This window comes from Anthonomus grandis, chromosome 7 (assembly GCF_022605725.1).
Source record: "Anthonomus grandis grandis chromosome 7, icAntGran1.3, whole genome shotgun sequence".
In the NCBI taxonomy this organism is placed as follows: domain Eukaryota; kingdom Metazoa; phylum Arthropoda; class Insecta; order Coleoptera; family Curculionidae; genus Anthonomus; species Anthonomus grandis.
The window spans coordinates 8,166,699-8,190,704 of NC_065552.1; the positions used below are offsets into that span (position 1 = coordinate 8,166,699).

The window sequence follows — 24,006 nt, forward strand, 5'->3', positions numbered from 1 at the left end:
ACTGGCCTTATTCGGGAACCCAGGCAGCAAGGTATAGTTGAATCAACGTGGAACTTCCGAAACTTTCCGATGTTGATTTACGTTGATGAGATGGCTCAATGTCATAATTGAGACGATACGATATTTTTGTTTGTTGAATCAACGTTATAGTTTACGATGATCTCAACCCTCAATTCAATGTTGAATAACTGTCTTATTGATGTCAGATGATCTACGTAAACAAAATGTTTCAATTTTGACTCGTCATTCCGTTCTTGGTAAATATAGGATATAGTGAGGTTGTCATATTGAAGCAAAGTTACGCCTGCATTACGGTCTCAGTTGTAGTATAGAAAATTTGCATGTAAATAAGTCACTCCACTCCAATTAATCCATTCTTATTTATATGATGACTATATGAATCATATTTTAAATATCATTTGCTATCTGAAAATAAATTAAGTTTTCTTTTAAAAATTCACTCCTGCATGCAACATTTATTTAACGTTTTATAAACCTCCGAGAAATTATGTTGATCAACATGTTGCTTTTATGTCTTTTCAATGTTGATTTTTGATACAGCAACGTCTAGGTTGCCAACCAATCTTTTTTCAACATTGATTCAATTAACTTCAATTAACCTTGCTGCTTGTGAATGTCATAACCATATTATAGAGTTATCTTCTCTTGACCCCAACAAAAGCCCAGGCCCAGATGGAATACTTACTCACTTTTTAAAAGACTAGACCGTATCACATATTTAACATTTCTCTTCAAACAGAGTTGTTTCCAGATTTTTGAAAGAGGAGCTTTATTAAACTCATTTTAATTCGAGATGATAGAGCTTCGGTTACTAATTAATATACAGTTGCATACTTAATAAAATTACCAAGTTTGTTCTGCGAGTTTCTGTCTCTACTGTTAAATCCAATATTATTGCAACAACAATTCGGATTTAGACCTTGCAGATCTACAGAGTTAAACCTACTCACTCACTCGGACTTGAATTGGTGGTTTTCAGTCTAAAGTACTTTGAGTCCCATCTGGTGTTCCTCAGCTTCTTACCTTAGACCACTCCTTCATAAATTATATTAATAAATATCTTACTTGCTGCAATTACCTGCTTTTTTGCAGATGATCTGAAGCTAAGCCGTGTTGTCAAAGCATTGCAGGACTATAAAAAATTACAATATAATGTGGATAACGTATTTGAGTGATCTACTGACTTGAGAACTGGTATGCCACTGAATCTCTCTAAATGTAATACTATGAGGTTTTTTTTTCCACTAGGTGTTGTATAGAATTCAATTACAAGGTTAACCAATATAGCCTCAAAATAGTCTCTGTTATCAGACACCTTAATATTGCACTAAAAAAACTTCAGTTTATTGATCATTTAGATAGTGTTGTTGCTAGGGCCGGTTAGATGCTTGGATTAATTAGAAGATTCACCCAGGAATGTATTTATATTAAGTCCTTAAAAATTCTTTACTGTGCCCTAGAGTGTCTCCTCACCTATAATATAGATCTTGTATCTGGCCCCTATACCATGGAATTCATATTAACATTAGCTTAGGACTTGTAGCATATACTACGAGGGCGGGTCAATAAGTCCGTGACTTTTTGAATTTCCCGCCCTTTAATGGAAATGGCAACTCTGATCCTGTCAACAGAGAACTGTCAGTGAACGCCTGTAAAAATTTGAACAAGCTGCGTCATTTAGTTTGTGTTTGACAGCTGTTGATAGCAGACTACCACTCGTTTTGAGAAGAAAATGGAAAAAAGTGAATTTCGTGTGCTCATTAAGCATTATTTTTTACGGAAAAAAAACCATCACTCAAACCAAGGCTAAGCTTGATAAATATTATGGGGACTCTGCACCATCCATTTCCATGGTAAAGAAGTGGTTTACTGAATTTCGATGTGGCCGTACAAGCACGGAAGAGGCCGAACGTTTTTGACGCCCAGTCGAGGTCTCTACATCCAAAACAATCGAAAAAATTCACCATATGGTTTTAGCCGATTGGGGAATGAAAGTGAGAGAGATTGTGGAAGCCATAGGCATCTCACATGGTTCAGTAGTTTCAATTTTAAATGATCATTTGGGTATGAGAACGCTTTCCGCAAGATGGGTGCCGCGTTTGCTCACAATCGACCACAAACGCAACCGTGTGATCAGTTTCCCAATTTCCCAGGAGTGTTTGGCGTTATTCAACCGTAATATGGATGAATTTTTGCATCGTTTCGTCACCGTGGACGAAAAGTGGATCCACCACAACACGCCGGAGACCAAACAGCAGTCAAAACAGTGGATTTCTCGTCATGTCATGACATGGCGACCGTTTTTTGGGATTCACGCGGTATAATCCACATTGACTATTTTCAAAAGGGGAAAACAATCAATGGAGAATATTATACCAACTTATTGAATAGATTCAATGAGGAACTGAAAGAAAAAAGACCATATTTGGCCAAAAAAAAAGTTCTTTTCTACCAGGACAATGCAAGGGTCCACTCATGTGCAGTTTCCAAAAATTTGGCAAAAATCTATGAATTAGGTTACGAATTACTTCCTCATCCGCCCTATTCTCCAGATTTAGCCCCCAGTGACTATTTCCTATTACCAAACTTAAAGAAATGGCTCGGCGGAAAGAGATTTGACTCCAACTCCAACTCCAAAATCATCTCTCAAACAAATGCCTATTTTGATGACCTCGACAAATCATATTTTTCCGAAGGGATAAAAAAATTGGAGAAACGTTGGACTAAGTGTATAGAACTCAAAGGAGACTATGTTGAAAAATAAAATAACTTTTTATATAAGAACCTGTCTTTTATCCAAAAAGTCACGGACTTATTGACCCACCCTCCTATTTTAGAAAATTATAAGGGTTATCAAATATTTGAATTGCTAGATATGGCTCTTATTATAAAAGATCTTTTAACCCTTTATAAAATTCTTCCTAGTAGGGTGTCCCGGTGTCAGCTCCTGAATTACATCAAGTCACAGAATAAACGATCTCGATGAGATCGTTTATTCGTATTATATCGTATTCTGTGATCAAGTACAATATTAGTTTTTACCGTTCAATTCACCGTACTAACTAAGCCTTGAATAAACGTATCTGTAGAACCACCAGAAAGGATAATCAACATTGTGAAGTTACAATCTTTGATTCGTTACAAATTTATATTCCAGGTACATAACAGATATCCATTTATGTTGATATTATTATTAATTTGTTAAGCTTACATATTTTGTAATTGTCGCTGGCCATTGATAAATAATAAAAAATATATAATCGTATAAAATTAGTACATAACTTACTAAGAGATGATGCCAGATGGATCTTGCAATAAATGGATTTAATATATTGCTTAAAGGTTTAATAGAAATGTTCTTTGATAGATCATGGCAAATAATGGACTAGGAGCTAAATGAAAAACTGCGGGACTACAACCCAACCCAACTGTTTGGGAGGAATTCTAAAATTATAATAATTCCTAATGTTGTAAATATCTTGAAAATGATTGAATACCTTTTTTAAATAGGGCGGTATATGCCAGTTTGTTCATAAATTTAAAAAAAATCTTATCCTATTTGACACAGACAAAATGAAGAAGGGAGTGATATGATTTCGATAAGAAATATTGAATGTAAAGTATACAAGAATTCTGGAGTTTTTGAATCTTCATATTGCAACAGTGATTGCATCATTATAAGTTATATCTCTATAATCAAGTAAAGACAAAATTAATGAATTGCATAGGTAATAGTAAAATCTGAGCGCATTAGATCTTGCAGTATTCTGACAATAGGGGGTCTTTAAATGTTAGGAATATCAACATTGTCCTGGCTGAAGTTTCCTTGGTTTTCCAGAAATCTTATTTTCTTTCAATGTGGCTCCTTTGAAAGAACCTAAGTTTATAATAAAGACAATGGAAATTGGAAAATTAGATTTTACTACTTAACCAATGTCTACCACTTTCAAAAACGGATTGCATAAGTAATATTTTATTTTTTTTTGCATGATGCGTCTTAAATTCATATAATTGCTTTAGTCGCAAGTAAGAAATATTTTATACTTAATTTTTGATTTGGAATTTTTTGAGATTAAATCAATACGATTTTTTATTAAGCCATGGAAAAGAAAACATGACTCAGAGGCATTTAACTTTAGATTATGGGTTCAGCAACTTTGTAAATATTATTTAAGTCGTGATTGGATTGGTTTAAAAAAAAAAGAATAGAGTTAGCTAAAAAAAGTTGTATACACCTGGGAATCGTCGGCATACTGTTAAAGAATAAGAGATTAAATTTTTTATGTCTACGGTATGAAACGGACCAAAAATAGAACCTTGTGGGACTCCAGTTTTAATTAAAACATAGATTTTAAAATATAAGGATATTATCTTATTGGCAGTGATATTTATTAAATTACGGATAAAAAAATTATAAAACTTAATAGCATATTTGAAAATTATTTTTTTTAATAAAATATGTTGGAATTCAAAGCAGACATTTAAATTTTATTATGTTAAATTATTTTAAAATATTACTAATCATAGTAAAAAAACTGCTAAATAATCTAGTATTAAAGACAGTTTCTGCAAATATTTCGAGAGTTTTATAGGCATAATAATATTTCGAAAAACTAAAAATGTTTAACACTCAAAAAAATCATAATATTTTAATTGGTACTCCTTGTACAAATCAAAAAATTCCATTTATCAATCGTTTAATTAGTACTGTGTGCAAGAACGAAGATATTTTGCGCACAGCCCAGCCCGTATGTGCAAAACAAACTATAAGACCAATTAAATAGGTACCGGCCGCAAAATTGTTTAATATCAATCAATTACGAGTAATTTGTAAACATATTGGTATAATGTGTAAACGGAAACATTAAATTTTATTGAGATCATTTATTATGACAATGAGTCATTAGAATATGTATGTAAATGCCAGATTTTCAAACTACTATAGAAAATAAATATTTCTTAATGAATAAGAGCTTAAGAGTCACCTAAATAATTTAAGGGTATTTTTCTATGTTGATTTTTACTGCTACCTATATTTTCATATAATTAACTTACTCCATTTGAGACAAGATAATATTCTTGATATTTTGGCGACTGATCTGTTACATCCCCATCTTTTTGTAGAATTAGTGGTGCAGTATAAGAAATAGAGGAATATATACAGGGTGTTCAGTCAAGGGTATAATCCACTATATCTCAAGAATAATTAACCTCAGCCAATTGATAACAAAAATTGCAATGAAGAATCGTCCAAACATATTTTTAACTTTGCAAAGTCGACGTGAGAGAGCCAAACTGTCAACATAAAAATCTAAATTGAAAATTTGACCAAAATTACTAAATTAGGTTATAAGTTTCATAAGGCTGAATAAATCTTCTATGAATTCGGTTCAAGACAAATTTTTATTGGATCAATAATAAGGGCGGTGGTAACAGATGCATGTTGTCATATTTAAATCGCTATATGTAGATTTTGTACACTTCTTAACCAATTTTATAGAACGAGGTGTCATCTGAAAGGTAATTTTCATCTCTCTTAAAGCTGCGTCCTCACCGAGTCGACACTGTTGATCGACAAAGGATAAAACTGTATCTGTGCATACCAGCTTTGACAGAAATGTTTGTCGATATCAACAAGTCTGACGAAGACGACGTTATAATTATTGGCTGTGCCGCATATATTATTATCGCGACAAAAAAAGAAAAATTTACACAAAATAAGATTTTGGGTTCGGCCAAGTTCGTCACAGTAGAATTAGATACAACAAACACCAGTAATATGATGTAAAAAAAGATGACGTCAACATATTGAGCATTGAGTATAGGTGTAATAGTGGTTTTAGAATTTTTTTCGGATGTCGAAAGATGTATTTAATATTTATTACAAGAAATAGGATCATAAATTGTTAAAGAAGACACCAATTATAGACCTGGATAGTCTTGCTGTAACTTTACGATTTTTATCAACTAAAGATTCATACCGCTTACTATTGTTGTAGAGGTGTGCGATGCCCTTATTGATATATTTAAAGACTATATTAGGGTAAGTACTTAAATGTTTATTGAGAAAGTAGGAAGTTTGTACAGCACTCCTTTTAGAAAATGTTGCTTTAACCGTGTAGCTTTTGGGCTATATTAATCGGGCTAATCATATTATATTCCTGATTTCTTGGCGAAAATTCGCTGCGCTTATGCAATATAGGCATTTTTCTTTTAATTTTCGTGGGTTTTCACCCATGAATAAATTCTATAATGATGTTAATATGTGGCGATAAAAAGACTATTGAAACAAAAATACTATTGAAGAAGAACAAAATAAAAATAAATATTAGCGCTTTTTTATATTGTGGTTGTGAATCAAGGTAATTTTTTTTACAAATTTTCAGTAAAAAAAATACAAAAAATCACATTTACGAATTTAAATATTTTCGAAAAATTATCAGAAATAAATAAGACATTAGCACTGTAAATTTTGAACGTGCGCTTACTTTTTTTTCAAACTCAGCACATACATAGGTTGACATTTTCGATACTAAATGTCAAAACTCTTTGTAAAAAATTAACACTTAATCATAATTTTTTTTTCTGGTTTCCAAAATTATGGCCGTAACTTTTTTTGAAAAACGACTATTTTCTTTCTTGCACAGTATTTTGGCACCCCATCCCAAACATCCACTAAAGTTAAAAAAATATATTTTAACCGACTTTAGAAGGCACTTAAGTTGCAGAAATTACCATAAAAAGAGTACTGGATCGGTGTTGTATAAAGTCAATTTGGCTCAGTTTTATAATGGTTCCAAACCGGTATATAATGTGAGCACTTACGACAATTTGGTTAAGCAGAAGAGTGGAATTGGAGATGAAAAATGTCAAGGATGTAAAGACCATCCTGGTAAGTAAGTCCTTAATTATATAAATAAATGTAGTTTTTTCAAAATTAAATAAAAAAAATATATGAAAAGAAATTAAATGAATATTTAATATACATAATAAAAGTACGCTAACTCTGAGCTGACTTGAATTTTAGTAATTTTTTGAGTAATTTTTATTTAAATATCTTGAAGTAAAAATTTTCTGATTTTAGGTGTAGTCTAAAATAACCAACTTTCGTTCTTTAAGTATGAGCATGACTTTTGAGATATCTGATTTATAAACTAATATCATCAATTTTTCTGTTGAATACACAGTTATTCCACCTAAACGCAACGACTATCACAAATATTTATTTTAAAGTTGCGCCAATATTCAGACCTAAACTGCCTTTCTAGCAACCAGGACCTTTTATGAGGTAGACCACTGTTGCGAAATATTCGCCAAGTTTCTATGTGTCCCGACATGTCGTGAGGTATGCCCATCGTTCGCTTAGCAAAAAATTGCAGGCTAATTTTCCAAATTTCTGTTTTGAAAATTCTGAGCTTGTGTGAAGAACTTCGCTCATTAATCCTTTGATAGGAGACCAATTAAGGACGGTTTGACTTAAAGATAATCACACAATATTAAAATATTTTATTACCTAATATATTTGGTTCGAGAGTTTAAGTTATTCTTAAGAATTTTAGCTAAAAAGACAAATCTAAAAGTAATGATCAATTGTATCAAATTTTATGTAGTAATAACCATTAATGCATCTTTTGATTCTTTTAGGTCGCCATAAATTCCACAGAGAAATCGAATGCGCCCTAAACGATCAGATCGAAATGGAATTCAATGCCTCCTTTGCCTATTTATCCATGGCCAGTTACTATGGAAGATCAGAAGTCGCCTTACCTGGTTGCCAAGGGTTCTTTATGATGATGCATCAGTAAGTCACCTTTTATCGAATTTCATTTATATCTCAAGTATATTTTCTTCAGAGAAGAACATGAACATGCCATTATATTTCTTAATTACGTTCTAATGAGAGGAGGCCACGTGTGTGTTCCATGTATCGGGCCTCCAGATAACCAAGACTGGAAAGATATCTCAAAAACGTTTGCTACCGCTTGCCAGTTAGAATCTCAAGTGAAAGAAGTAAGTTAGACTTACTTAATAAATTAAACTGTTGTAAATTATTAAATTTAATGCATGATTGTAGAAACTAGAAGACTTGGTAGTACTGTCAGAGAAGCACAAGGACCATCAGCTTGTAGATTTTATTTCTGGAGAGTTTTTGGAGGAACAAGTAAGTAGCATATGAAAAAGAATTATAATTTGGTTAATGAGTGTACATTTTTAGAATAGATCCATTCAAACCCTAGCAAGGCTATTTACCAGATCAAAGATGGTGGCGAATAATGACGTTGGAGAGCATTTGTTCGATCAGCACGTTTTCGATTCATTTGTTAAGCAAAGCAAAGATAATCTTATGTATAAGATCCATTTACCTACGGATGAGCCTAAGGAAGTCTATAAATAAATGATAATTATAAAAATCATGTATCGTTATTTTTCTTGAGAAGTTTTAGAATAAGTTTTACATATCAGTTAAGACCAAAAAAAAGTTTTCTGAGGTGTTGAGATTTTTAAGCATATTCAGTTAGTCGTGGCACTCTTTTAGTTAGAAGGTCTTTGTAAGCTCTGAGAATTTCTCCTTTTGGAACTGCAAAGAACCACGTACAAAATACCAAGAACAAAAAACGAAAAACAAAACCGATACCTTAAAGTGTATGTACATACAAAACTTCTTATGTGCCCCAAGTACCGAAAGTCTTGTGATTTTCCGTTACGGGACCTTGAAGTTCATTAATGACGATAAAATATTATATTATTTTTTATTGATTTGACTTGAGTACTATACTAAGTTAACATCCCGGTTTGCGGTTAATTATTTAAGTAAGTTTTAGGAATGCAAGAAAGCTTTTGTGTTCTTGTCGCGTATCCTGAGCCTCATTTGAAGGAACCATTAAGATGTTAATGTTGAAAATTATTTTAAAATGTCTGCAAATTACAAGAAGTATTCCTGAAAAGCTCTAAAGAAATGAATAATTTTGGGGTGTTAAACTATATTTACCATACTATATATACCATAACACCCCTACAAGGGCAGCAGAGGAATGCCTTGTTTAGGAAGTGCGTAAATGAAGTAAATGTTTATTATGGGCGATTTCAATGCGAAAGTAGGTATAAAAATGGACAACCTTGACAGCAAAAACAATGGTGGTGAAACGATTACCTACAAAATTGTAACACCGAGAAACCAGCTGGTTCTTCGTCATTTCGGAATGACACAAGTGACACACCGCACGATATCTCGAAGGATGGCGAGAATCGTCCGGAGCAGCGTTCTGCTGAGCATATAAAAAGCCGCATCGCTGATGGAAGTCAGTTGTGAGTTCAGTGAAGTAAAGTTTGGATTATTGGTGCGAGATTTAAATAGTTGTAAATAAATACAGTAAAAATAGGTATCTGTAGTAATCGTGAGTGATCGTGTTTTCGTAGTGAAGCGTATAAATAAATTAGTTGACTATTTTGGATTGTTTTAATTCACACCTCACGAACAGGGAAAATGCCATAATATGAATAACTCTATTGCATGAACATATATTTCAAGAACCACCCAAAATGAAATGAACCTGGAAGAGCCCGGACGGTAACAAAAAATTGATTTATCCTCTCAATTGATAAAAGGATATTTACAGACTTCTCAGTCTTAAATATATGACCACAGACAGTTAAGGCAATATAATATTAATGAATGTGAAAATCGAATGATGCACAGTTATTCAAAAGAAACTTTTTCCAACAATGAATATAATCAGAATAAAAATAGAGATGTACCAACAAATACTTGAGCACAAACACCCTCCAAAATCCAAGTATATGCGACCTATCAACAATAATATAAATAATATAACAAGTTACAATCCAACAATAAAACAATTGAAAATAATAAAAACATGAAAGTACTAAGAAAAACACTATCAAGTGGATAATAACGTATTTATACAATGAACAACGAATAAATGATAAGTTTGGAAAATTGATCACAAATATCATAGATATCTCGGAAGTCATCGAAGATTTTTATACTGAGCTGTAGGAGTCAAAAATGCCAAATCCAAAACTAAAAACAATGGAAGTAATAGAAAATGTCAATTCTTCAAAAATACTTAAGGTCACTATTCAAGAAATACACATGGTCTTGTCGTCTTGCCCTGGAGAAGACCAAATAATGGAAATGTTAAAAATGAGTAAAGGCTTATTATATAAAGCCATTCAAAAACTATATTCAATTAACTTATTTTTTAAGGCAAAATACCAACAAGTTGTAAAAATGCCATACAACTATAGATCAATTAGTCTTAGCCCATCTACATAAACTACACTTTTACCAACCGGTCGAACAACTAGGAAATGGCTTTAATACTATTGACCACTTATAGACCTTACGAACAATAATCGGAAAATGTGAAAAATACAATATACGAATACATCTGGGGTTTGTAGACTTTAAAAATGCTTTTGACTGTGTAGTATTCTGGTCAATATTTGAGGGAATGAACAGCGCAAGAACAGACTCGGTACCGCTACACCACTCTATTAAAATAAACGGAAAAACAAAAAATATTTCAAGGAGCCAAATACAATTTCAAATAAATGATCAATGTATAGAAAAGGTACAATAATACATTTACCTCGGCCAGCTCACCCAACTAGGTTAATCAAACTGCCGAAATAAAAAGGCGGACTAAGCTTGGACGCAGGACTTACAGGATGTTAAAATCACGTACTCAGAAATCAAGAAACAATGATGAGTTTTAAGAGAAGGGTATGGAAAGCTTGTTTTCTGCCGGTACTGACGTACCGACTAGAGACTATGGCGTTTAAAAAAGCGCAATCAAGCTGAGAAGAACACATAGTTATGGAAAGGTCAATGCTCGCAAGTTTCAGGGATCAAATAAGAAACAGAAATTAAATATCATTGATATGGCATTAACATGTACATATGTAGATGTTATTACTTATATAAGTAAAAATCGAAATGACAGATATGTTGACAATAGATTGAAGACTCAGCAGGATGGTGCCCCAGTACATTATGCATTATTCGTTCGACAATATTTGGATCAGACGTTTCCAGAATGATGGATTAAAAGAAGAGCTGCTATCGAATGGCCTTCACAATCGCTAGATTTATATCCTCTAGACTTTTTTCTTTGAGGGCACTTAAAAAGCAAGATCTACGAGACTAAAGCACTTCACTAGAAAATTTAAAAAACATAATTAGAAATAAGTGTCTTCAACAACGCCTGAGGTGTATTGCAGAACATACGGCAACGTTTTGAGCAAAATCTCTATTATTGCTTGGAGAATGGAGGTGGCCATTTCCAGCATTTATTAAGCTAACACGTAAGCAAATTCTTTTTAAATGTATTTTTGTTTTTTTAAATGTATTTCAATTTTTTGAAAGTCTAGACTTTCTAAAAATTTGAATTGTTCTGTAGTACATGGTAAAACTACCTCACTTTTGAGCCCATATATAGTAGTAAAAATAACTGTTCTCCATCTTTCCGAAATGACACAAGTGGCACACCGCATAGAAGGTCGGCGAATCTTCCGGTATTATGGTCAGCCGAGTATGTAAGGAGCCGCGTTACCACTGGGAGACAGTTGACAGTTCAGTTTAGTAAAGTTTGAAATATTGGCGCGATTTTTAAATCGGACATTAGCAATAAATAAATACGAGGAAAATAAATATTTCTAGTAGTCGTAAGTGATCGTGTTTAGTAGTGTACATTTTTAAATAAATTAATTGACTGTTTTCGTGGATCGATTATTTTAATTCACACCTTAACGAACGTGATTATGTACAGTACTACCTTGAATACCATCATACTAAATATCATCTAAAAAAATCGAAACACCTTTCTTTTTCATTTTAGGATGGTGACCCAATATAAAATTAATTTTTTCTTTTGTGTTTCTTTGATTCCTGCATAAACCCTCAATCAAGTTTTTAAATTGAAAAACACATAGGCCTAGACCTTCGATTCAATCTACAGTATTATTTTTTAATAGATACAAGTGAGTACTGTGTAAGTGTAATTTTTTGAAGAATGAATACATATTTAAGCGAATTTTTGAATACTACAACTGTAAGAAGATATCTAAAAAGAATCTGCTTTTGTATCAAGTTTTACTAAGTCTTATCCTAATATTTACACATTCTTTTAAAAAAGCAATATTAAACTAGAATTAATGACTTTCCACTAATGATTAATTTTATTACTTTCTTTTCTTCGTTTTTGCATATTGGGATAAATAGAGAGTCGTAGAAATATAGATGATGATTTACATTTTTATGATAGTTTAACCTAAGTTAATAAGTATAAAATCGGTAAATTTCAGTTTCGCAGAGATTTTCATATTTAATTTAATTTATACTAGACTTGCCTTTCGGCGGCGTCCCCTGCAATTGAGTTACAAATTTAATATTTTTGCATTTTTGGACCTGTGTCAGGTTTGTAATGTTGTCGTTATTGGCTTTATTTTAATATTTTACTTTACTTTAAAAAAAATAGTATGATTACAATGGGTCAGTCTAAAAAAAAAATAAAACGTGCTCCTAGAAGTCAAACCAGAACAGGCTCACCTTCATTCGATCAATTATGGAAATGTTGCAAGACATGCGCTGTACTTTGGTCAAAATTAACATCTTAGGTTGTCTTCACATTGAAACACTAAAGCAACCTTTATATTAGAAGATATTAAGTCCGTTTCACAATAATACTAAATATCACAATGTTAATCCACTGGGGTCATGTTCATGACGTGTTTGTGTACTCGTTATTCACTAATATTGAACGTATTGTGATCTCGAATGTACGTGATGCAAGTATAGTAGATAGTTATAATAATGTTTAATGTAATGTATCTACATCTATAAATAATAAGAAGAAACCTCAATACAATATCCAATATTATGATTTTAGAAGTGGTAATCTGCTTATCTCTTATTATGCATTTAATCTTTACATTTCTATCAAAACGTATAAAGAGATAATTTTCCATGCTGATTCTTTTCAGCAGTCCAGAGAGTTACCATCCATTAAAAAAAATCATGCTCAGTACGAGGTAACAGGCAGTCCTTTTTGTTATTTCAAGTTTTCTTCCATTAGAACAAAGTGCAAGGCTCTTTTTCAAAATTACTATAATAACTATATACAGGGTTCAAAATAATCATCCATTATTCTCAAAGAGACTTAGATATATTAGAGATATATAAGGAAGAGAAAGTATACTCAAAGTCAAAGTCTCACCAATCAAACGTCTATTTAAAAAGTTACGCGTTTCGCCGCATTAGGGCATCATCAGTTGATATACAGGGTGTTCCTTAAAGACGTGCTAATATTTAAGATTTAGATTCCTGGACCCATTTTAAGAAAAAAAGTTCCTATGAAAATATTTCCTAAGCGTCTTAACTTTTGAAATACAGGGTGTTAAAGTTTAAAAAAAAATTAGTTTTTTAATAATAACTTAAACAATATTATAGACATTTTTATGAAATTCAGTACATGTATTCTATGCATCAAGACGTATTTTTTAATGTGTAAAAAATTTTTTTTCTCTGCCAGTGACGTCCTTTCAGGTGTTCTATTGAATATTTTTAGTAAAAAAAATATTACGCCACTGCTTTTCCTTAAAACAAAAATTATTTTTAAAATCCTCAATTATTTTTTAGCAAATTTGATCTCTTGGTTTTGTTGTTTGTTCGTCGATTACAGTCGGACAAAAAATAACGAAGAGATCAAATTTGCTAAAAAGTAATTGAGGATTTTAAAACTAATTTTTATTTTAAGAAAAAGCAGTGGCATGGTATTTTTTTCCCTAAAAATATTCTATAGAAAACCTGTAGGGACGCCACTGGCAGAGAAAATTTTTTTTTGCACATTAAATATTAGCACGTCTTTAAAGAACACCCTGTATAATTATATTAAAAATAAAAGGGAATCAGGACTTAAAGAACAACCACAACTCTTTTTGTTGTTCAATAGGTTGTTCTTTTTCGGAGGCACATGGCAAATATAAAGAGATCTGCTGGTGAGCTGCCTGATACTATGCAACTGAATGAAGATACTGCCTCCAATAGGCAAACAGTTTGAAAAAACTTTGAACCAGTTTACTCTTGTCAAGATTTCGCCCCTTTGAACAGTGCTGATATTTTTGACTCCTTGGATGACCAAAAATTTCAATTGGGCCTAATGGAATTCCTCCATACTTATTGAAGTATTGTTATTACACTTTATCTAAGCCTATTTTGATTCTATATAATTTGCCCTTAAAAACAGCATTTTTTTCATCGTTTTGGAAAAATGAGAATAATACTACGTTTACCCTATTTTTATCACAGACAATAGAGATAATATACAAAACTATAGAGGTATATGTACACAGTCAACACTTGTAAAAATCACAGAGCAGCATGGTTTTTAACCTTGTCGCTCTACTACTACTAACCTGTTGAAATATCAAAACCACTTGTCATCTTCTAATGAATTCGGCTTTTAAGTAGGCAGTATTTATACTGACTATTCGAAAGTTTTCAATAAAGTGAATAATTCTCGAATTTCTGGGAAAGCTAAAATATTTGAGGATTAGAAAGTCTGCTCTGAATTGGATTAAAAGTTTATTGATAAATTTCAGTATATCAAATGGACAACTTTTTGTCCAATTTTGTCCAAAGAATTCAGAGTTTCCTCTGTAGGTGCTCCAAGGGTCGTTCATCTAATTTTGCAGATAAGACATGCTATTCAAATGTAGAAGAACCTGGACCAGATTGCAAAATGGTCAAACCCAAATGGGGTTCTTTTAAATACCTCTAAGTATTCTGTAGTGCTCTTTTCTCGAGGTAATAATATGCTTAAATTTCCATATAATTCAAATTCAAATTCAAAAGACTTTTATTACCACTTAAACATTGTACATAGAAAAGTAAAACGTTTTATTACAAGAATTTACACAATGCTAAGAGTAATGCGGACTGAACTGCGATTATAAAAGCAACCGATAACACATACACGAGCTAGCGCGCATGTGCTGCTCAGACCGTTAAAACATACTAACCTAATTACAACTAAAAGAAGAATAAAGACTTTCCCAATTAAAATTAATTATTTAGAAAATAAGTCATTAAACCCTAAAAACATATAAAAGATAAACACAAAAAAAAATAGTGTAATAATTTACTATATCAATTACATTAATATAGGTACCATTTGTGCAATAGACAGAGAGGAGGAAGGGCGGCAAAAACACGAGCCGAGGCTGGAAAACCAGGGCAACACGACGCAAAAATGAATAGATATTCCAAAATGAACCATTTAAAATTTTATTTTTATGCCTGCAAGATCAACAAGACCAGTGTTGACTTAAAAAGTAAGAACTCAAAAATAATATGGTTGCAATTAAATAAAAATAATTAAATTATATTTTTAATAAAAATTTGGTGGTGTGAATTTGTTAAAAATGCCTATGTTAGTTGAGAATTAAGAAGAATTTCTTTAACATATGCAATAAATTTCTCTGGCGAACTATTTTTAATGTAATCCGGTAACTTGTTCCACATATGAATGCCTACACACTGAAATGATTTTTTAAAACCTGATGTTCGATGAAATGGAATTCTAATCAAGTTTGGATTTCTGACATTGTGTATATTATCATGGTGAAAAAATAAATCTCTTAAATATGGCGGCTGACCTGATTTAATTATTTCGTAAATTAAATTATACATATGACACTTCTATTTCTCATATTTAATATAAAATGTGAAACGATGTATTAAAAGAAAAACGCATACAACTATTTTGCACTTTTTGCACCGTCCTTGACAGAGATATGGTTAGTGAGTCGCCATACACAATGTCTGCATAATCCACCAAAGACAGTACAAGTGAATTGCAGAGCAAATATTTGGTGTTTGATGGTAACTGATTTTTGTATTGATATAAGTTTTTTAAACGACCGTAAGCAATTTTAATTTTGTTCTTAATGTGGGAGGCAATGCTGAAATTTGAATCGAATATAACCCTTAGATTACGTTTTTCCGCAACGGTTGGTATAACTGTTCCATTAATATTAATCTTAAAATTTTCCATGCAATCTAGAAGATGACTTTTAATTTGTGAAAAAAACATTGCACATGACTTTGAAGCATTTAATTTGAGGTAATGTTCTTCAGCAAACAAAGCAATCTGTTTTAAGTCGGTGTTAATTTTATTCTGTGCCACCTGAACGTCTGATATTTTAAAAGAATTATAAATTTGGGAGTTGTCAGCAAATTGGTGCAGCTTAGAATTTTCGATGCACTGATTCATGTCCGCAACATATAAAGAGAAAAGGAAGGGGCCTAATATGGAACCCTGAGGCACCCCTTTTTTAAATGACAAAAACCTTGAAAATTTAAAGTCACCATCATTCACCGTTCGGACACAATGTAAGCGATCTTTAAGATAAGATTTAAAAGAAATTATGGCATTTGCCGAAAAACCATAATAGTGGTTCACTCATTTCCACATTCAAAATATTGACTAATGGCTTAAGACAAAAAGGAAGACATAGTTTAAGATCTCTAATGGAAATTCCATCACCATCTATTGCATTTGACCCTATTTTATTTATAATATAGACAGTTTTATTTTCAGTTATAAGACTTATATTAAATTCCGTCTCAAAGTGACTATGAGTATGAATAGTATATTCATGTATGAATACACTTTTGTATTCATACATGAATACAATAGTGTGTATGAATTGTAAAATGTATGTGATGTATTTGAATTATAAAAGTTAAGTTTTTCTAATGATGTTGAATTAGTAGGGCCCACGGTGTTCAAAAAAGAATTATTTAAGTCCTCGGGTAAATTGAGATTTTCAGGAATAGGGTCAATCTTTTTTTTAGTAAAATTAAGTTTTATGGCTTTGTTCCAAAATTCTTTACCCTTTTCTATAGACATTTGCTTGAAAAAAATAATTTTTTTGCGATTAATTGCGTGTTTAGTATAATTCTTTAATTGCCTGTAATATGTCAAATTCACGAGAGCTTTTTGTCGAGTATATTTTTTGCGAGCTTTGTCTCTTAATTTAATTAGATATTTAATATTACTCGTTATCCACGGCGTAAATGGTCTATCCTTATATAGTCTTATTTTAAACGGAGCGTATTTACTTATTAAATGGGAAATATTATTGGTAAGTAATGACACTTTTTGATTAATGTCAGAAATATAATAAATATTATGCCACTGTAGCTGCTGGGCCTCCTTCCCAAATGAAGTCATGTTAATACTATTATAGTCCCTGGACGTAACAACTTTTTTACATAATTTAGATTTTGGTGAGTTTAAAATCGCTTGAACTAGATTATGATCAGATATGGACTCCGATATACAGGTAGATTGAGAGCTAATACACTCGATGTTACTGCTAGCTACAATGACGTCAATAAGGGTATTAGACCAATTGTTGATTCTAGTAGGGTTATTAATCAGTTTCCGAAGATCGAATAGTTCCAAAAGATACTTAAAGTTTTGAGTTGCTGCAGTTGGTCTCAGTAAATCTATATTTAAGTCCCCCATAAAAATTATACTATCATAGCATGGAACAGATATAGTAAAAATGTTGATAATGCAACTCTGACTAGATCAAATGAAGCTAAATATTTCGGTGACGTGTTTGATCAGATTCTAAATTTGCATTATCATATAAATGCAATTTGCGACAAGGCTGTTTAACAGCTGGGTTTTATACAGCGTAACAGCAAGTATATTTCTCCAAAAATTATGAAACTTTTGTTATATAAGTATATTCGCCGTTGTTTAGAGTATTGCTATATAGTGTGATCTGCCAATTATGATATTCATATTTAAGATATGACGAAAGTTCAAAATATTTTTTTAAAATGTTACCCTTGTAAGTTGCATTTGTATATTTCTCAGATGACCAGAAGTGTATTTTATTGGAAACAATAAAATACATAAAAGCTACCGCTATATATGTAGTTTACGACCATATTGTAAAAATGATTTAATTTTAGATTGTAATAAGTACCCAAATTGAAGTACACAAGTATTTTTTAATTTTGTTCTAAATACGAATTACTTCATATCTGCATTAATAAACTATCAATATACTTTTTACCTGTCTTGCTCATCTGTAGTAAAAATAGACATTCTGGGTATATAATTGTGATAAATAAAACACATTGAACTATAGGAATTCAATTCTTTAATGAAAATAATGTACATCGTTATTGCCTAGACCGCTGCGTATATTACAACCGACTGAATAGGGCCACTCACAACATCTCACCGCAATTTTTACCAGAAAAAAAAAACAAATATAAAATAAAATACATATTACAAGACGGGTTATTGATTTTACAAGTTTTACTGCTACACACATATATCTACACATAACTAGGCCGATTTTGCATAATTTCCATTTGAAGAAAATTGTACAAAAATGGGTTTTTAGTACATTTTAAGTTCACAATAAAACGCTAAAATTACTTTGATATGGTTTAATTTATATAGTCCACAGATAAATAATTTCGCTTACATTAAAAGATATGTACTACGCTTGTTTATACAATACGATTACAATTTTGTACAATATGATTTTTTACACATCAATGATAAGGTATTTTCAGCGAAAGCAGGAAAATATTTTATCATATAAAGGGTATAAATATATGTGTGTGTAATCCCCCCTATTCTTAAAAGAAATAATCGTCATAGTCAGTCTCTAAAACAAACTTTTTATACACCTAAATAATATAATTTATGTTCTCTAAACATTTATACGGGGTGACTATAATTAAATCTGCATTATTGCAACCTTTTTCTTTTTGAAGCTACCAGGTGGGTTAAATGAGTACATTTTTTCTGCTACAGAAACAGATAAAATTGAACAACCCATTTTTTGTTTACTTAGAGAATTATGGTTTTTTAATGGGACACTCTATATATTATTACACTAGTCGATAGCAAATCTTTTTCCTAATAAAAAAGGTTATATGCAGTTTTTATTTTGAAATGAAAATGACGGAGTTTTTGGAATTTTTTACTGTAGATTGAGTTGGCTATTTGACTTTCTGAAAATATGTACTTAAAAGTACTAAAAAGACTTTGTACCTGGCTTCAGAAAGTAAATATTAATAAAGCTCTATATAATATTAATATAGCTCTGGCTATGCATAAGGTATATTTAGTCCAATACGAAAAGTAACCCTTCAACTAAAGGAAGGTAGTTAATGTTGATGGATCTTTGGTCCAATTGAAATTTTGTACTAAATACAATTTGAGCGTGGCCATAGGTAATGCACCACCATATAATTCGTCTCAGTCTAATTTTTTTTAATGAATACAATTTTAGAAATTTTTGTTGATGCCTTACCCTCTGGCTACATATAACATTCTTTTAATATGATTTACAAAGAACATCTTGGCTAGTATTTAGGAGATATCTAATTAATAAATCTTGTAATTAAGACTAGACCGTTGTTTTTTAATTGGCGAATTAAACAGAGATTTTTTTACACTATAAATAATATAAAATTGCAAAAATATAAATGTGAAATTTGTTAAAAAATAAATTCATCTTTCTATATATTTGTAATGCATAAAGGTATTGAATATTGTGAGCTGTATTTATTATTAATAAAATATTAGACCAAAAAAACGTAAAAAAATATGTAAGTGCCCAGAAGCTATGCATCACACCACAATTTCTCTCACTTTCAAAATTTTTAGATTTAAGTGTATACAGTTTCGGAAATTCTTGGTAATTCTTGCGTAGCCTCTGACCACGCATAAGGTGTATTTAGTACAATTAAAAGCAACTTCTTGGCTAATGGAGAACAATTAATGTTGGTGGATCTTGTGTTCAATTAAAACTATGTACTAATTACAATTTGTGCGTGGCCAAAGCCTCTGCACCTCTATATAATTCTTTACGTTAGCATACATTTTACATTAAAGTGTATACAGTTTAGGAATTACTATTAGATGCCTAGTCACTGGCCAAAAATAAGATAATTAGTATAGATGGATCTTTGATTCTATTAAAATTATATATATTAATATTTATATTAAAAATCGCCATATAATTCTTATATTCATATCTGTATTCAAATGGATAAAATTTAGGAAATTAATGCCTCTTGCCAAGCATAATGTGTTTTTAGTACAATTCCATACTAGCAACTTCTTGGATAATGGTGTGGAAATAATGTTGATGGATTTGATTTAATTAAAATTATGTACAAAATTACAATTTATGCGTGGCCACAGACTAGGTATCACCATACAATTTTTCTGATATAACACTTTTAAACAACTACAATTTAGGAAATTCTTGGTGATGCGTAGACTATTGCAACTCATAAAATATGTTTAGTACAATTTTGAAAAGGAAACCCTATAAATAATAAAGAATGTTAATATAACATAATCTTTAGTACATATAAAAATATGTGCTGAAATGAACTTATGCGTGGCCAAAAAAATAGTAATGGCAATTGATAAAGTAAATATTGATAAGAAGGGTAAATAATGCCCGCATTAAGCGGATCAACAAAAATTTCCTAAGCCCTTAAGTCTTTTATAGCCTCTGGCATTGCATAAAGTGTATTTAGTACAATTAAGATGAATTAGTACTTTGGTTACTAGAAGGTTACTAAATAATGTTGATAGGTCTTTGGATCAATAAAAATTATGTACTAAACGACACTTGTACGTAGTAAGAGGCTACGCATAAGATATTTTTAGTACAATTCTAAAACAGAAACCTCTACGGAAATACGACCCCTATGGCTAGTAGATGATAAAGAATATTAATAGAAACTTACGCAAGGCTACGCATCGTGGATGCGTAGGCTGTGTGCACGCATTACATGATTTTAGTACAATTTTCAAAATAAACGCTCGGCTAAAAGGGGCTGGAAAATGTTGCTTGAACTATAAAAATATGGACTAAAAAAGAACTTGTGGCCAACAAAAAATTAATAATGGCAATTATTTTTAAACTAAATATAAATTAAGTTTATAAAAATCTTGGCCGTGCATAGCCTCTGGCAATGCATAAGGTGTAGTTAGTGCAATTTTAAAAGCAACTTCCTCGCTAGTAAAGGGTATAGAGTGTTGATAGAACCTTAGATCTATACAAATATGTACTACCATAAAATTTCTCTGAATTTTAATCTTCCTTCAAAGTATATTATATTTGAAGGGATACAGTTTAGGAAATTCTTGTTTGTCTGTTTAATATGTTTTTAGCACAATTTTAAAAACAACCCCTTAGCTAGTCGAGGGTAAATAATGTTGATGAATATTTGGTCTACTAGGTACAACTTGTGCGTGGCTTCGAACCATGCATTAGATGTTTTTAGTACAATTTTTAAAGCAAGCATTTGGGTAATAGGAGGCAAAGGATGCTGTTAGAACTGCTACCTAAATAAATATAATTTTGCAAATTCTTCACCAATAATGTACACCCAGACTAGGTTTTACCGCATTATCACGCCTAGCCTTTGGCCACGCATAATACTTTTCTAGTACAATTTTAAAAGTAAACTTTTTCATTCTAAAGCCTCAGAACTCCATAACTTTTAAATCTAAAGGAAAAATATATGTAGCATTTTTTAAAGGGATTTGCTATTGATTCGTATTAATATCTAGTGTTCCATGATGGATAACTTGTCACTGTAATGTTCTGTTTCCACATTGTTAATCAGCAGTGTGCAGACTTAATTTCAGACATCTTGTATATCGTATCTACGACTGATGATACCTTACATCAACTTTTAAATATTATTATTATTATATACCATAGGAACTTTTAAAATGTTTTCTAAATTGGTCCTCCAAAGTTAAAAGACCCAAATACGCTATGATTTTCGAATATATATATACAAACTATTAGATACGGACACAGTTTAAGAAGTTTTCTTCTACACATACACATTCTACATAAAATTTATAAGGAAAGTTCAGGCGATGACTCCGGTTTTTTATGTGATTTCGAAGAGTCACCGCAGTAACTTTTATATAAAGTCAAAAATCGATGAGAGGCAAATACTTATTCAAAAGTATATAATGTGAGACCCTGTATGTATAAAGTAAATGCCCCTCATCAATACGCTTGTGTAATTTAAAACACATGTACAAATATAAAATAACAATAAAAACGCGGGTATTTATTATGTACAAAAAGGTATATTTTACATAAAAAATTTACACTTATAACGTAAAAGTACTTGGAGAATTTGTACAAGATAAATAATAATACTTAAAAAATTATAATAAAATATTCGTTAAGTAATAAAAAGTAGAACTTCGTTTGATTTCTCGTTTTCTTTATTTCGACCTTTTTGCAGGATTAAGATAATTTTAACATTAACTTAAAAAAATGCAAAGCATATCCATTAAAATTATGCAGAAATAATGTTTAATTTATTGGAAGTTCAATATCGACTAATTAAAATGTTTCAATATTTTTCTGCAAAAAATTCTATTTTCTTAAGAGTTTTTAAAATAAGAAAATGCGAATCGTTGCTGTTAAGATGATGCAGCATTAGTATTTTATTCATTTAACAAAAGTGGTTAATGTTCAGAAAGTTTATTTCGTATATTGAGTATATAATTTCTGCAAAACCTTCATTTAAAATAGGGCAGCGTAAATTGTATCCATTTAGAAAATGCAGCATTAGAGTTTTATTTTTATAAAGCTTGATGCAGTTTAAATAAAATTCAGAAACTCTACAATGCGCCCATTTTCGCCTTCAAATAATTCCAAAAATTATATTTTTTTCACTTTATTTTTGTTCTTATTTAGGCCTATTTAAAATTTTTGTCTTTTTATGAGTATAAGGCATATTAAAAAAAACTGGAAATCACATCCAATTAGGTTATGCAATTAATTTATCTTAATCTTAACAGCAATGAATACAAAAATGTTTAATCAAGGAATTTCCGACATAATACATAGAAATTCCTCCAAAAAAGCTTGAAATAGAGAAACTCCTAAAATTAACTCTTTTCATTAAAAAATCTGTTGCTATTAAAAAATCTCCCTTATAGTCGAGTGAACCTAAAGCCACGACCAAAGTTCATCAAAATGTCTGCTTACTACAGCATGATTTAAATCTGATCCTCCGCAGGCCTGTCTAACATTAAACTCCACCATATCCAGACAACAACAACACAAAAACTCAACTCTTAAGTAGGCACAATAAAAAAAACAAATCAAACCTAACTTAACAGGAACATGGCGAACCTTCCTATACATCCAGGAAGACATTCCATCCTCTCCCTCCTCCACAGGGAACACATTGCACTGTTTCGCTTCTCACGTGGATAAATAATACCAAAGAACCACCATATTTTGCCTAATCCATAAAATGGTCGGCAAAAAAATTAAGATGGGGTCATTCCTGTTTCACCATCACGTTGGGGTTGTAGTTCTGGTGACTCGAGGTGACTAATGACAAGGGGCTGGTCGCTAAGTTATTCGCTAAGTGGTAAATAGGCGCCGTGCTATTACCCACTGAGCAAGGTGATCCCATGGCCGCCGGAGGAGGATTAATCCGTTTCTCCTTTTGTCTCCTATTGCAAAACCAGACTCTCACCACTTCTTTCTCCATACAGAGTCCGTCCGCCAGCATCGAGATCTCTTCTGAGGTCGGTTTGGGGTTTTGCATAAAGGCTTTCTCCAGAGCCACCCGTACAGATGTTTCTATGGAGGTGCGCTTCTTCCTTCGCCTCCCGATAGTCTCTGGGGTAGTCAAAGGGTTGCTAAGGGCTCCAGGATTGGTTAGGGTGCTGTCTGCATCTTCAAGCCATTTTTGAAGCAAAGGCTTCAGTTTGCACATGTTTTTGAAGCTAAGATTTAGAGCTTCGAATCGGGATATTGTAGTTTGGGAAAAGTCATTGCCGTAGAGTTTTCCCATTGCTAGACCAACATCTCCTTGTGTAAATCCTGAAATAAATAAACGGGGATGATGAGTGA

General features: G+C 31.6%; 2 protein-coding genes across 3 annotated transcripts in view; one reads left to right on the forward strand and one right to left on the reverse strand.

Moving 5' to 3' along the window:
* The first annotated feature begins 6,542 nt into the window (after positions 1-6,542).
* LOC126738636 (soma ferritin-like) lies at positions 6,543-8,435 on the forward strand. Its single transcript, XM_050444058.1, has 5 exons — positions 6,543-6,913; positions 7,666-7,822; positions 7,875-8,031; positions 8,096-8,182; positions 8,237-8,435. The coding sequence occupies exons 1-5, from the start codon at positions 6,622-6,624 to the stop codon at positions 8,414-8,416; spliced, it is 873 nt and encodes a 290-aa protein (XP_050300015.1). The 5' UTR covers positions 6,543-6,621; the 3' UTR covers positions 8,417-8,435.
* Positions 8,436-18,208: 9,773 nt separating this feature from the next.
* Positions 18,209-24,006, reverse strand: part of LOC126738470 (POU domain protein 2-like) — a 118,513-nt gene continuing 112,715 nt past the window's right edge. For both annotated transcript variants that reach the window (XM_050443833.1, XM_050443834.1), the window contains one exon: positions 18,209-23,976. In XM_050443833.1, coding sequence (XP_050299790.1) covers positions 23,426-23,976 — 551 coding nt within the window. In that variant the 3' untranslated portion in view covers positions 18,209-23,425. The remainder of the gene's footprint in view (positions 23,977-24,006) is intronic.

Excerpts from the sequence above, each read along its gene's own strand:
- LOC126738636 (XM_050444058.1), top strand. The coding sequence starts at position 6,622 with ATGGCCGTAACTTTTTTTGAAAAACGACTATTTTCTTTCTTGCACAGT. Across the intron at positions 6,914-7,665 it reads AGGATGTAAAGACCATCCTG|GTCGCCATAAATTCCACAGA; the intron begins GTAAGTAAGTCC and ends TGATTCTTTTAG. Across the intron at positions 7,823-7,874 it reads TTCTTTATGATGATGCATCA|AGAAGAACATGAACATGCCA; the intron begins GTAAGTCACCTT and ends TATTTTCTTCAG.